The 15,279-nt window shown below is 44.0% G+C and overlaps 5 protein-coding genes across 5 annotated transcripts; 1 reads left to right on the forward strand and 4 right to left on the reverse strand.

The window, feature by feature from the left end:
* Positions 1 to 450: 450 nt before the first annotated feature.
* On the forward strand, positions 451 to 2,274 carry FMAN_03943 (uncharacterized protein; the record flags this gene model as incomplete). The annotated part of the gene is made up of 7 exons (XM_041824140.1): positions 451 to 557; positions 610 to 804; positions 857 to 969; positions 1,017 to 1,031; positions 1,079 to 1,167; positions 1,218 to 1,515; positions 1,568 to 2,274. The coding sequence occupies 7 exons, from the start codon at positions 451 to 453 to the stop codon at positions 2,272 to 2,274; spliced, it is 1,524 nt and encodes a 507-aa protein (XP_041689651.1).
* A 381-nt stretch (positions 2,275 to 2,655) lies between these two features.
* On the reverse strand, positions 2,656 to 4,257 carry FMAN_03942 (uncharacterized protein; the record flags this gene model as incomplete). The annotated part of the gene is made up of 1 exon (XM_041824141.1): positions 2,656 to 4,257. One exon carries the CDS (start codon positions 4,255 to 4,257, stop codon positions 2,656 to 2,658), a length of 1,602 nt encoding a protein of 533 aa, XP_041689652.1.
* Positions 4,258 to 5,684: 1,427 nt separating this feature from the next.
* FMAN_03941 (uncharacterized protein) lies at positions 5,685 to 7,592 on the reverse strand (the record flags this gene model as incomplete). The annotated part of the gene is made up of 4 exons (XM_041824142.1): positions 5,685 to 5,726; positions 5,781 to 6,389; positions 6,446 to 7,466; positions 7,525 to 7,592. The coding sequence occupies 4 exons, from the start codon at positions 7,590 to 7,592 to the stop codon at positions 5,685 to 5,687; spliced, it is 1,740 nt and encodes a 579-aa protein (XP_041689653.1).
* A 1,299-nt stretch (positions 7,593 to 8,891) lies between these two features.
* Positions 8,892 to 10,306, reverse strand: FMAN_03940 (uncharacterized protein; the record flags this gene model as incomplete). The annotated part of the gene is made up of 3 exons (XM_041824143.1): positions 8,892 to 9,656; positions 9,709 to 9,843; positions 9,899 to 10,306. The coding sequence occupies 3 exons, from the start codon at positions 10,304 to 10,306 to the stop codon at positions 8,892 to 8,894; spliced, it is 1,308 nt and encodes a 435-aa protein (XP_041689654.1).
* A 3,055-nt stretch (positions 10,307 to 13,361) lies between these two features.
* On the reverse strand, positions 13,362 to 14,861 carry FMAN_03939 (uncharacterized protein; the record flags this gene model as incomplete). Its single annotated transcript, XM_041824145.1, has 1 exon — positions 13,362 to 14,861. One exon carries the CDS (start codon positions 14,859 to 14,861, stop codon positions 13,362 to 13,364), a length of 1,500 nt encoding a protein of 499 aa, XP_041689655.1.
* Between the last annotated feature and the right edge of the window lie 418 nt (positions 14,862 to 15,279).

Consider the following 15,279-nt stretch of genomic DNA (forward strand, 5'->3'; position numbering starts at 1 on the left):
ACCCTGCGATCCCTTCCGATTGGAGCGCACAAGCAGTGCGGCTCTGTACCGCTACGCGTACCAGCTGGTTTCTATGACTGGTGCGCAAAGTTGACCTGACTTACACGGGTTAGGCGAAGCACAAACTCTCCAGTGGAGAAGACTTCCGGACTTGGATCTCCCGGCCGAGAATAGAGTCCACGGGTCTCGTGCTGCGGAGGAGAACAAGCGCGCCAATGGGAGGGGGGGAATGGTGGGTTAAGAAACGGTTTATACAGGGTTTAAACAAGCGCGGTGACATGTTGCGCCTGATGGTTATTGTCTAACTAAGGTGAGGGGTTCGCCGTACTTGACCGTTAGTATGGAGATGGAGAGGATCAGGCATAAATAAATTGGTGACTTCTCTCTCTTCTCTTCTCTGCTCTGTGAAAAAACACTGTTGACTTTATTCTTGTGAAAAGTTCAGCAAAGATGGCTACGTTTACTCGCATTGCTGACGATGAGCGTCCCTCCATCTCGGTAGACCCCAGTGCTATCATCTCCAAGATCGAGGATAACATCTATGGAGGTTTCACAGAGTAAGTTGCAGTCTCACCCTCAGCTGATAAATCACACCCTGACGTGTTGCAGGCACATGGGTCGCTGCATCTACGGCGGCATCTACGACCCCGGAAATCCCCTGTCGGATGAGAATGGTTTCCGAAAGGATGTCATTGAGGCCTTCAAGGAGCTCAACTGTCCTGTTGTGAGATATCCTGGTGGTAACTTTGTTGCTACGTATCATTGGCTTGATGGTGTTGGGCCTAGGGAGAAGAGACCTGCTAGGTGAGTGCCGTCTTTACATGAGGAGGAATTGAGGGAGAGGCTGATGGGATAGACCCGAACTTGCGTGGATTGGTACAGAGACCAATGAGTTTGGTACAGATGAGTTTCTCAAGTGGTGTGAGGTTGTAGGCACTGAGCCTTACTTTGCGCTCAACTTTGGAACTGGTGAGTCTCATAATCCCTTCAAAGAAACAGCTATTAACTGAGTTCAGGTACTCTCGACGAAGGTCAGTCACACCATCACTCTCTCAACACCAAACACTGACTCTCTTAGCTCTCGCATGGGTTGAGTACTGCAACTCCGACAGACCAACATACTACGCCAACCTCCGCCGTCAAAACGGCCGCGAGAAGCCCTACAACGTACCCCATCCCTCTCCCCCATTCTTCCGTCTCATCACTAACACTCTCAGGTCAAATACTGGGCCCTCGGAAACGAGATGTACGGACCCTGGCAGGTTGGCCAAATGACAAAGGAAGACTACGCCAAGAAGGCCTACCAATGGGCCAAAGCCATCAAACTCCTCGATCCCAACGTCGAGCTCATTCTCTGCGGTGAGACAGGCCACAGCTCTTGGGATGCGTATGTCATCAAGGAGTGTATCAAGTTTGACATTCACGGTCTGGGCGGAAGCACGACTGCTAGTCTTATTGATCAGCATAGCATTCACATTTACACTGCTAGTGAGGATCACTACAAGAACGCCACCGGTAAGTTCTCCTCCTCAGGGCTGAAATGGCAGAAATACTGACAAAGGTTCAGCCCCTCGTTCTGCTGAGCGTGCTATCGAGATCACAGCCGGTCTCATCGACCTCGCTCGCATCGAGAACAAAGTGCCCCCCTCCGTCCGCCGCCAAAAGATCTGCTTCGACGAGTGGAATGTATGGGATCCCGTTCGCGCGCCCGGCGAAGAAGGCGCCGAAGAGAAATACAACCTCTCCGACGCCCTAGCCGTAGCAATCTGGCTCAACGTCTTCGTCCGCCAATCCAAGCACATGGGCATGGCCAACATCGCCCAGAGCGTAAACGTCATTTCTCCCCTCATGACCACAAAAGACGGACTCCTCAAGCAACCGACCTGGTGGTCTCTACTCCTCTACAGCAAGTACATGCGCGGATCTACCATCGCTGTGAATGTTCGCGCTGGAGAGTATCAGGGCCCTACGCATCCGGAGTGGATCCGCGGTGCTATTGAGACGCCGTGGTTGGATGTTAGTGCTGCGCTTGATAAGGATGGTGTTGTGAACCTTGCTGTTGTGAATATCCACGAGGAGAAGGACTTTGAGACGGAGTTGAGGGGCTTGACGGGTGGTAAGGAGGTTGAGGTTCATACTGTTAGTGGAAAGGACGTCAAGGTTGTCAACACTGCGGAGAAGGAGGAGGTTGGTATCAAGGAGTCCAAGTGGAATGGCGAGGGCTTGTTTACGTTCCCCAAGCACTCGTTTACTCTGCTGCGCTGGAAGCTGTAGACTTGGATAGATGGAATGACTTGGATATAGAACAATAGATGCCAGTTTATGATCTTTTCGCTATGTAGGTGCGACCTTGCGTATGTTTTTATCACTATGTTTGAGCTATAATTACACACCAGTTGAGTTTACTCTCAGATTGCGAGCATACCTTGAAAGATATCAAGGATGCATACGTGCTCATTAAGAAGCGAAGCGATCTCAACACCTAGGGGTTGCGTATTCTCGATGCCAAGGCGGAGACCAACAACTTTCTCGATGTTGTCTTGATCTTTCCTGTGTGCTAGTATAGTATCAGGTTATATATATTGAATTCGTCCTAATTTTATTGAACTGCATAAAGGTCATCTAAATTTAGGCCAGAAGCGTACATCGGGAGTCTTATTTCTCGTCTTCTTTGGTCTCCTCCGTACCATTCACAAGACTTTCCTTCTTCTCTCCCTCACTCTCAGCCTCAATAACATCATTCTTAGCCTTCTCCATTAGCCTCTGTTGCTCCTCAACCCACTTCTCGGCAGCATCAACAGCCCCAATCGGATCCTCGTGCATGAGTAGGTACCCCTGGATGGCCGCCGGGCTAAACACCAGCGACGGAACTAGCCTTGTGAATTCCTCCGCCAACGCAGCTACGGACTTTGTTGTGTCCACAGACTTTTCCGAAGGTTCCGTCGCCTGTTCAATCGACCCAACTTCGTCGTGAGAGGTTCCGTACATCAGTCTAAACAGCTGGGTGATCGTTTCAGACGAAGCGAGGCCGAATTCAACAGAGAAGTCGACTCTTCCAGGTCGCAACAGGGCCGGGTCGATGTTTTCGGTGTGATTGGATGTCATAACCAAGACGCGACCTTCCTGTGCGCCTACACCGTCAATAACGTTGAGCAGACCTGACAAAGAGATAGGTTCACGCATGGGCTTCGGCGGTCCGTTATTCGTTTGGGTCTCCTGCTTCTTGCGCTTGTTGGTCAGACCCGCTGCATCGATATCCTCCAGCAAAACAAGACAGGTCCGAGGCAAATCCCGGAAGAGCGTTGCGAGACTGTCCTCCGAGAGATTGGGCGAGCTGAGACTGATCATATAGATGTTGAGACCCATCAGCCCAGCAGCGGCAAGCGTCAAACTGGTCTTTCCTGTGCCGGGCGGGCCCGAGAAGAGGTAGCCTCGTCGGTAGGGAATACCCCTCGTGGCGTACCAATTCTTAGTGCGAGGGTTCAAGTATCGCGAAAGATCCTTGATGAGGCTCTGCTTGATGGCCTCGTCGAGCGCAATAGTCGACATGGGCCGGGTCGGCTTGGACATACACTTTGTCCAAGAGAGTTCGTCGCCAAATGACTTGACAGCCCGATAAATGCTCGTGCGGCCTCGTTGTTTCTCGAGGTATTCGATGCGCGCGTTGTAGATGATGCGCTTGAGCACATCAGCATTCCGACCGAGGCATGAAAGCTCAATCTTCTCCGGGCGTCGCGAGAACGGCGATGATTCCTGGCTTTCGACAGATCTTGTGAAGGAGATGAGGCGATTCTCATGCATGAAGAAATGCGTGCCCACAGAGGGAGTCCAATGCAAAGGTCTCGCATTGTACAGTGAGATCTTGGACCTCAATTCATCAAGACTCGCAGTCGGGTCAACATCATCAACATCATCGTCCCCATCACCCTGATTGCTTGGTGAGGGGATCAGCGAAAAGGGCTCATGGTCCAGGGTGCTCGACGCAAGAAGGCGATGGTTATTGCGCGAGAGCTTATGCCTGGCAACCCAGCTCATGACATAATTAAAAATCTCATCGTGCGCTTTGATCTCGACACTCGAGATGAACTGTGACTTTGCAGCGCCGCCAACAGCTTGGAAGAGGTAGGGTGTGAGGTAGAGGAGGAATGCGACAGACGGGAGGCTTGTGCCGCCGGGGAAGAGAGATTCTACTAGGCTGCTGACTGAGCCTAGGGCGAGGATGGTCTTTGTGCTGGTGGATGTGGTGTTGGTGGCCATGATGGATGATGCTGGGGATGGGCTGAGGTCAAGAGAGGAAAAGAGGGTGATTATATATCTACTCTGGCTGCCTTTTTTTCGTCATTCACTCATTCGTTCACTCACTCGATTCTCGGCGCATTTTATTCACTGCCTCTTTTGACGTAGTCGTTGGCCAACAAGTCTCACCTGCATAAGGCGATGCATCACGGTGAATTGACCCCTGAGGTGACAAAAGAAACCGCCGATCTACCCTGAGGCTTGTCAAAGATTTTACAATTTGAGGACTATTGCATAGATTTCTTGAGAAAAAAGGTAATCTAGAAGATACTTTCTTCTTTTAGTTTTCTTATTATCTAATTCTACTTATTTGATACAATAATTAGATAAATTATATAAATATCTTAACTCCTCTAGACTTGGGTTTCTGTCACCCTTTGCCGTTCCATCCAAAGAGGCAACCGTTAATGCAGCTGACCAACGGACCTGCATCAACAGCCACTGTGCCCTACCATTACTGTCCCCGTAGAAAATACTAGTGGCCCAGGGTTTGCCTCTTTTTACAGAACCATCGAAGCCATTCGGGTAACTTGCATCGGATCCTTGCTGATTGCAGCAGCAGGAGGCGTGTTTTGCTACGACAACCCCGCTCCAGAACATCACGAGCTGCCTGTAAGTGGAGTTTAGGTAGATGAAGGGTGTTGAAGAATCTGGTCAGCCTTATCATCGCAGTTGAACAAGACTGGGATGCGATGCGATTAATTGGTCTGCTTTTTGAAGATGGTGTTTTGTTGTCTTGGCGGAGTCATTAGATTGATGCCTACCCTACGGGCGCTGGCGAACCAGACCCTAGCGGCTCTTCAACAACAGTGGGCTCTTGAGAGATGGAGTCATAAGAGGTGGTGGATTGCTTATGGGAAATCCGATTTAATACTCGGTAACCAGGTGCATAATCACAAAGCTCTATGGTATATTCTGACCCTCTAAGCATTTAATAAACCTTTGAGCCACAGGACTGCCAAGAATTAGCAACAGTTGACCCGCAATGACCTGAGCTGTCTGAAACTCGTTTCAACCTCTGATTTCTCAAACGTCGCTACGTCATCCCTTTCGTAACCGCCATGAAACATCGTCAACCTCATAAGACGTGAACCTTAACCCGCTCATAATAACACCGACAATATTACTTCACAGCCCACCACGCAGACGCTCAATCATTTGAGAAGAAGAGAAATTAAGAATGGTATTTTCCAAAACACATGTGGTATCGGCTGGCTTTTCAGCCATGAGGTCTTGCAACGCTCGCTCCATTCAATAACAGCACCCAAACACACTCAAACCGTTGATCATAACCATATAGAAGAGAAAATCCCAGTACATTAACACAATACGCGCTCCAGTGCGCCTATACACGCTTTTGATTGTCAGATCATCTGACTATTATACACTTAGGTCGTCATGTCGTGATCCAGCACGGCATTAGGAGAGTTCTATAATCTCAGTTAGTTAAACTGTTCATGCCTTGACGGATCAAGATAACTTACCTTGTTGACTTCACCAACCACATCAACACCGCCATACCGCAGTTTGTACAACAAGCTATCCAGCCCCAAAGGACCCAACCTCAACAGCGAGGCTATGAAGCTGTAATACTGCACATTGCGGCAAATGCCCCTCTCCTTATTCTGCAGCTGCTCAAACTCAGCATACTCCTTCTCAAGCTGCCCCCTAATCTCAATCTCCCTATCTGTCGCCTTTTTGAATTCCTCTTCGATTTCCTTCTGCACATTGCATATGGTGGTCTCGCAATGCTGCAGCCTTGAGTTGTTGTGCATCAGAGTTCGTCTGTATTCGTCTGACTCTGGGTGAACGTTTCGTCGTTCAAGGTTTCCCTTGAGAAATTCCAGGCCGTCGACGATCTCTGCCTTCCTTGCCTGGAAGATCTTGTAGTTTTCGCACAGGGCTTGGATTTTTTTGTTGGGGCCTTGTGTAGCTGCCATGGCGGATTCTGCGGCTTGTACTTTGGTTTTTGAGGTTGTGAGGAGAGGTGTGAGTTTCTCTCCTTCTGATTTTTCTTGGAGTTCTAGGAGTTCTAGGCTTTTGATGATGTCCTCAGGAGTTGATGGGAGTAAAGGAGTTGTTTGTGATTGTGGCTATGATGACGAGTAAGCAAGTGTTGACTCTAAGTTTTCAAAGAGGTTATACTTACCGAGCTGGAGTTTGATTCTGTAGCGTTCTCAGCAACAGGTTCGTGGACAGGCACGTCAGAGTCGATTTGCATCTCTGTCTCTACAGACTCTCTGACGTGAAATTCAGCCTGTTCAACAGTTTCAGAAGACTCCTCAGCTTGAGGTTGCACCGAAGGTTCAGACTCCATGCCTTCAGAATGCGGCGATGGTTTTGGTTTAGGGGACTTGCAGTCCTCTCCCTTATCGGCGCTGGAGCTCCTGTATTCAGGAAAATCTGATACTGTTTCCACAAACATAGAGCCATCTTCCATCGTMGCGTCCACTTGATCTTCGTGGACGGTCGGGCATGATGAGTCCGCACGTGTAGCCCCAGGAGAATCCGCCGTGACCGTCGTGACACTCGACGCCCTCGAAACAGGAGGCGACGCCGACGTGTAGTCGGACACGACCGATGAGGAAGACGGCGCCGGAGAAGCCCGTGATACAGCATGGGGTATCTCCGGCGGCGTATCCTCAACCACGATCGGTATCGCGGCGGTATTCTCGCAGGGCACAGACACTTGCTGTTGCTTCTTTTCTTTCTTTGTATCAAGCTCGTAATACCCGAGGGCATTACTCAGATCATCTCTGCTGAGCTTTGGATTGTTCTTATCCCGCTCCCTCGCGGAGCGAATCAGACCGACCTTGAGAGGATGGCATTTATCGTTGTAAAGATTGAACCTGCCCTGATACCCCTTGATCAGATCCCGCAGGTCCCGCATCATGGCGATAGTCCACTTCTCGGGCTCAAAACCTTGAGTCCATTCCCATGGCCACTGGGTCGAGATGATCTCGATTTCTCTTGCGAGGACGTAGCGAGGATCTGGAGGAGGGGTTTTCTTGTCCAGCTTCAATCTGATCCATTCATCTGATAGAACCTTTGGTTCCCCAGGTGCTCCGTCATCAGATGTACTTGTAGATGTCAGTCCTCTCTTGATGCGTGGCGCATATGAATCCTTACTACCGTAGGGTCTGCCGATACGGCGACGACGGGAGGAATCACTGGCTTTTGCATTAGACGTTGTGCAGCATGTGACGGAGATACCTATAGATGACTTACTCAAGAAGGCCATTTTCGATCGCGAGTTGATGGTATTTATACTCGAGCGTTAGTACGGGTAATATCATCTTCCTATATAGCTCCACCATTGTCGAGACGCGTCAAAAAGGAGGTCGTGATAGTGGCTGCAACCCTCACAACGCTAGTGATCAGCTAACTATGACATCAATATAGCATTCTAGACTTTCTCTTCACCAATGGTATTCTCTCATGACGCTGGGGTTTGAGACAGATGACCAGGTCCAAAGCCCAAAACAGTGTAGAAAAACGGAGCAATATCGTCTCGAACGAATATTTTGATGCCTCTTAATTAGCAGATAAATCAACCAATCAAAAAATCAGAAACCATTAAAAGTATTACCCAAAGAGGCAATATCTCACGTCGAATTTGGACAATTACACACAGTGTGACAAAGTGGGCCGATAGAGTTTCGAACGAGCCGATCATACGGGTGAGTTTGATGATTCGCTATATAGCGAGATTGGCAGGAATGTCTTGGTTGTTTTGATAATATACACACTACTGTCTTACACTATGAATTCGCGGGCAGCTAGCGCGTTGGTATCCGTGTTTTATTTGCTTCCCGAGACATGCCCAGCCGTACAGTGCGAGACTGGCTTGTAGCTATTGGAGGAAGAAGGAGGCGATCATTTGGTGAGTGACACTAGCGGTCTGGGAAAAAGAAAAGAAGATGTGACTCCGACTCATGTGACGAGAAAAGAGGCCTGAGCGAAGCACCCAAACCTTGGTGAGAATAGAGGGGGAGAAGAGAGAAGTAGGTGACGTTATGGAGTATTTTGCGGGCGCCTTTTGTTGGCGCGTGACGCTGAATGTTAGACATAGTGTCTATAGTACTGTGCAGACCAAATCTGGAAAGTGCTGCATTCTTAGAGATACTGCAGTAAGTAAAAATAGTTAGTTTTTTTATATTTAGTATTAAGTATTTATTTATTTATTTATATAGTTATATAGCTTTAATTTAATAATAATTATTAAGTAAAATTTAAGTATTTTAATAAGTTATAAAAATAATATTTTAAATTTAAAATATTACTTTTTTATTAATATTATTTTATTTATTTTTAAATACAAAATTAATTAATTATATATTTTAATATCTTTTCTTTTTATATTATTAGCCTTAAAAGGCTATAAAGCTTTTATGTTTATATATAAAGACTTAAATAATAATACCTTTATAATAGATTTATATTTTAAAAATTATAATTTTATAATAGTTATTTACTTTAATAATATAACTACTGCTTTAATTAAGTAATACTAATACTGCCTCTTACTAGTTATATTAGCCTTTTTTTTCACTTTACCTAAATAATCTTTAATTAACCTTTTTAATATATTAATATTAATTCATTAGGTCTTTTGCTAAGGTTATAACATCAGAGGCAAGCTTCATTCCATACTGATCCCTGATCCAATTCAATCTTGCTCGGCAATCTTGAATTTGTTCATGCGTGCTTTGTGGGCTGACAATGACAACAGCAAGTGGCCAGATGAGACGATAAGCAACGATAGCCTGTGGCTGCGGTATGGGGAGTCGAGCCCCTCTTTCATCAACCTCGCCCATCATGTACGGCAAAGCCTTGCAAATAGAAGCGACCAGTCTTTTTAATTGTGCTGCTGCTAGCGGCATCGACGTTTCGGCTAAACGCGTCTCTAGCGTTGGTCGCTTGTTGCGATAATCGATGCGCACAAGGGTACGACAACATGATAAGAAGGTATTGAAGAACAGCATCAAAGTCATGTTAAAGCCACAGCCCAGGCAAGCTATCCATCTCGAGATGTGTGCTGGGCTTACAGTACTGGCTAGCTGTTCATATTTTGTCTGCCAGTTGCTCCATTGTGGTGGCAGCGAGCCTTTCAATTCGACCAACTCCGATTGAATACTCATTCCTTGTTGCATGACTGATACGAGCTTATCCCGTAGTAGAGTCTGGCGCTCTGATGCCTCCAGTGCTCTGCCTGATGAGAGCTGCTTCGCACGACGACAGAAGTGAGTAATACGTGTGGCGATGTGTGCCAAGCGAATGTAAAAGTTGCCCGTTTCTAAGTCGGTGTCGGGAACAGTCAAACAATCGAGTGGTTTGTCAGCGTTGAGCGATGGAATTTGCTGCCATATAGTTAGTGTCGGACGGCACAGTACCTAGGAAACAACGACTGACCAACTCTGAGAAGATCCATCCATCAAGTTGCCTCTTGTGGATGTTGTTAAGCAGTCGATGGCCAGCGACTTCGTAAATTCTGGCAATGCCGAGCATATGGTATGGTTTCTTACTGACCCCTTGAGGATCGATGTCCTAGAGCGTATGTTAACCTCAATCTCGGTGCATATCCACAAATTGTGTGACAAACCTCCATCATGCCCATAAACATTATCGATGTGAGCGTCTTGTCCTTGAAGCTACTTGATGTCGAGGCTAAATCTCTGTTAATAGCTCGCAGCGCAGCGCCACGGTACTCGTAAGCCAAGGAGTAGAGTGCAGATGACTTATAGTGGCGTGACAGACACAGGTAAGCGGTTGCAAGAGTGGCCTTTTGAAGACATGACTCGCGATGAGATGATTCGTACATGTCTTGCAGAGTGTCAAGATGCCCTCCGAAGCCCCCTGATCCCGGCTGAACGGAGTATTCTTGCAAAAAATAGGCGATGGCCTCATGCTCAGATACAGAGTGCGGTTGAGGTATTATATTCGTGCTGAGCTTAGACGGAGGGAGGCTGCCCTTCTGAAGAGGGTTATTTGCAGTGGGTAGAAACTGCATCTGGTCGCCAGCAGCGGTGTTGCATGATCTACCATCATTCTCTGGTGTATGGAATCGTTCGACAGGCCGCCCATTATAACGAGGGTGTATAGACCGATATAGTTTATACTGGGCGCACTTTATTCTCTTGCCGTTGCACTGTCAACACAAGTAGACTTGTCAGTGATATGTTTAGCTGGCCGGATGGCTACAGTACCTTCATCTTGTGATTGGCACAGAGGCTACAGCTTGTACTAAGAGCCGCAGGGAAATCCATGTTTCATAACCAGCCGACTAGGCAGTCGTGACTCGGCTCGTACCGAACAGGTGGAGCTAGTTTTGTCTAGGACCGTGGTTGTGTCTCAGGCTGTTATAAAGCGGACTATAGGCCGCTGTGACTGACCAGGCCAAAATGCCGATTAGCACAACTTGAGATGCAAACAAAATAGAAAATGGTTACATCCAGCAGAGGACTTTTGCATATGAGGGATTAAAACCTATATAAGACACACACAAAAAAAGCCGACGGGAAAATTAAACTTTCTAGCTTATCTACAGTATGTCTGAGCGCTGACAAACGCCCTTATGTGAATGCCAGTTTATACGAAGAGGAGACCTCACCAAAGGCCTGTCTTGCTTAAATAGACAGCTGGGTCTCAAACCTACTTTTAGTTAAGACAGCACGTAGCTGTCATTCTCAGTTAATGTAGTTAAACCGAATCTATTTAAAAAGTAAACGATATCGTTTGGGAGGCCGCCGAACTTGCAAATCCAAGAGTAGAAGTATACATACAATATGGGGTACTATAGCTACTTAAATAAGTCACTATAGCTAGCCTTAAACTACTGTAAGCCTGCCACTATTAGAGTTAAAGGCTATTCCTTATTTAAGTTAAATCTTTAATAAGCTAATAAGGCAATATTAAGCTTTTATTTATTTAATTTTAAGTATTTATATAATTATTTTATTTTATTTAAGTTATATAATTTATAATAGTAGTATTAAGAAATATTAATTAAAATAGGGTCTCAATAAGGGGTTATATTAATATAAGGTATAAGTTTAATATAGAGTTAAGGAAGGTAGCTATAGACTATATATAATCTAGGTCTACTTAAGGTTTAGCTAGGCTAATTAGGGTTATCTTAAGATTAAACCTTCTATTATATAATAGATCTAGGGGGATTAGGGAAAAAGAGACCTATCTTTAGGTCTCTTTAGATTTATTAAATTAAACTATAAAAAGGAGGTCTATAAAGACAATTAAGGGGAATAGCCTATCTTATAAGGTAGCTATAATAGGGGCTTTTTTAAGGGCCTAAAAGATAGCTAATTCTTAAGCCTTATTAATTAAGGCTATAAAAAATAGATCTTAAGAGATAATATTAAAAATAGTTATAATAAAGAGGCCTTTATATTATAAAAGGCTATAAAATTAAGGTCTTTAAAGATAGTTATAAAAAGAAGCCTATTTAACTAAGTAGCTAAAAGAGGGTTAATTATAATAATTAAAAAGATTAATTTGTTTTAATAGGCTATTAAAAGGGGGTCTTTAAAGATAATTAAAAAGACTAATTTATTTTATTAAGCTATAAAAAAAGGGTTATTTAAAATAGCTAAAAAAAAGGCTTATTTTATATAGCTAATATTTCTAATAGTTAATAAGGTTAAAAAGACTATTAATATTATCCTTTAAGTTATAGCTTTTAAAAGAGAGATAGGTAATAGCCCTCTATAAGAACTGCTTCTTTTAATAAAGGTCTTTAAGATTAGCTTAAAGGTCTTTAAATTCAGTCTTTTTAGACTGCCTTTTCTATTAAAGGTTATAAAGTCAGTTTTATAAAGCTATTTTATTTAATTATATTTCTTATTAATAATTTTAAAAATTAATCTTAAAAGACTTAAATTAGGCCTTGTAAAACTTTTCTTTTTAGTAAAGGTTTTATAATATTAGCTTTCTTTAATAATAAATCTACTAGTTAAGATAGGGCTTTTAAAGATACTTAAAGAGTTAATTTTATAAAGGAAAGAGTATATTATATAGACTATATGTATAGACTTAGCAGTCTTTTTTATAGGCCTAGGCAGCTTATAGGTCTTTATATAGTATTATTATAAAGAAAGTTAATTCTATAGCTAATCTTAAAGGAAGGAAAAGTCAAGATAAAAAGAAGGAAGGTTAGTCTTAAAGGGTTAAAAAATAATATATTAAAATTAGCCTTTAAAAATAGAAGGTCTTAAAGTTAGTCTTAAAGAAACGTTATAGGCTAATTTTAACAAATAGAAAGAAAGAAAAAAGAAAAGAAAAGTTAGTCTTAATAGACTAGATTTAAGTTTTAATAACCTAATTAAAAGGTTAAGGTAAGAGGCTTAATTAATAGCTTTCTTTAATAAAGATAAAAGCTACTAGCTTAAAAAGGTATTTAGTTAATAGCTTTATTAGTTATAGATAAAGCTATATTTTAGTTATAGTTTAATTAAAAGCTTTTTAGAATTAAGTTATAGGAAGTATTATCTTTTAGTTTAGCTAATTTAGCAGGCAAATAAGACTTAAGTCTCTTTTTTAATATCTATAATTTTAGCTATAAGCTAGGTAATTTTAATAAAAGGGGGGATATTAATTAAATAATTAAAAATAGTAATTATTACTATCTATTAGGAAATATTAATTAAAATAGGGCCTTAATAAAAGGTTATATTAATATAAGGTATAAGTTTAATATAGAGTTAAGGAAGGTAGCTATAGATTATATATAACCCAAGTTTACTTAAGGTTTAGCCAGGCTAGTTAGGGTTATCTTAAGATTAGACCTTTTATTATATAATAAGTAGTTTTATAAATAAAATTAAGAATTAATTTTAAAATAAAGTATTTATTTTATATTTAATTTATATTACTTAAAAAGAATTATTAAGAATTATTATAATATAAAATATTAAAATTAAAAATTATATTAATAAATTAAATACTTAAGTAATTAAATTAACTTTAATATTTTATTATAATAAGTAAAGACCTATTATTATTAGCCCTAACACAAGATACACATCATTATAAGCATAAAACGAGTTATGCTATTCCCCAGCCTCATTCATAATACTCTCCGCCATCTCAACCAACTCAACACCATTCCCCTCCAGTGTCCCCAATAACTTCGCCATCCCGCCAGGCCCCAACCTCATCAGCATCTCAACAACACTGCAATGTCTAACCTCCTCCAGAACCTCCTTCACGCGTCCTTCCAGCCTCTTCTCCTCATCTGCCAGGTTAACATCCCTCTGCTTAATCTGATCTAGCTCCTTGTAAACATCGGCCTCTGCCTGCGCAATTAATTTATCGCATTCTTTGAGGTCTGACGCGTATCTCTGTAGTCTCTTTGCGAGATCGTCTTCGTCCACCATCATTATTTCGTAGTGCTGTTCCAAACAGCTTCGAGCTTTGAGGATCTTCTCCCGTGTTGTTTCGTAGGCCTTCACGTCGAAGGTCAATTTGTCGACTTTTTCGTTGATGTGGTTTATTTGAGCTGCTTCATTTGCTTGGATTGAAGCTGCGATCTCGTCCAGTGAATTGGTTACCGCTTCGAGCTCTTTTTGCTTTTGGGCGTGCAATGATTGCAATGAATTGGTGATGTCTGTGATGGTCTGTTGGCGTGGCTCGGTAGGCTCCGCCGTTCTTGCTCGCTTCGGGCTCAGCACAGGCGACGAGGGTGTTCGTGATCGCTTTGCAGGAGTAGCAATGTCGACATATTCTTCATCATCATCGTCGTCGTCAAAATAATGGCCATAGTCAATAAAGTCTATGTATCCATTCTCGTCTTCTTGCATGACAGTGGCGATTGAGGGTTTGGACGGCGTCGCTGCTGTGTGAACAACGTCGCGTCTGACATAATCGCTGTCGGCGAAATAATCGCATGCATCCTCGACATCGCGGTTCTTCAATTGCGGGCGCCGTCGATCGCGCTTCATTGCGCATTCGCGTAGATAATTCTTGACAAACCGAAAGTCGTTCTGATGCTCATCCGCTGGATAGACTCGATAGATAATATTAAAGAGCTTCCTCAAATTCTCCACAGCCGGGATGCTCCATCTCTTTGGTTTGAAGCCTGCGACCAAGTCCCACGGCCACTGGTGCGAAAGAAGGTATACCGATCGAGCGGCGTCGCCGACTCGCTTCCCCATCGTGGCTTTCCGCAGTCGCCAGCCCAGCTTCAGTGCGATGCGTACGTCGGTCATTATGTGAGGAGCAGTGCTGGAAGGCCGTCCAGGAGGCCGTCCACGAGGCTTGGAGCCAGTGAGCTTTCCGCGCGATGAGGATGTTAATGACTTTGGCGGTCGTCCACGAGGTTTGGAGCCAGTAAGTCCGCGTAATACGGATGTTAATGCCTTTGGCGGTCGTCCACGAGGCTTGGAGCCAGTAAGTCCTCGTAATACGGATGTTGACGACTTTGGCGGTCGTCCTCGACGCTTTGGCTGAGTGGAGGGAGGCATCGAGATTAACCCAATTTTTGTATCAGCGAGTTCATCATGGTCGACTGTCTGCGAGCGACGAAGACTCCGACGCGTCGCAAAAGTCATTGCGCGCTCGCGATTGTGCCGATGAGACTTTTGGAGAAAAGTCAAGTTGATAGATGGAAGTCCCCCTCATGAGGCTGGAGGGCTGCCTACCTACGGCCCCAACTGAGTCAGACAACGTCGTTCAGCATTCTGACCCCCTATAAATCAGCCACCAATTTTATTTCCCCAGCAACCTGATAATGTCGAATAGTGTCAATCAAGCTGAGACATGAGACATGTAAAAGGGAGAAACCCAGCAGATCATGCATGGTTTGATCTATATCGGTTGTGAATTCACTTTGCTATCAGATGAATGCTTTGAACCGTGTTAGGTGCAGTCTGGAGCTAAGGTAGCGTCGCTTGTCTTAGTGGAATCTATGGTGCTAACCTTGGAATGATCGTGGGAAACGACTAACACGGATGAAGTGAAGGGGACAAG

Source organism: Fusarium mangiferae, assembly GCF_900044065.1.
Source record: "Fusarium mangiferae strain MRC7560 genome assembly, contig: FMAN_scaffold017, whole genome shotgun sequence".
NCBI lineage: Eukaryota > Fungi > Ascomycota > Sordariomycetes > Hypocreales > Nectriaceae > Fusarium > Fusarium mangiferae.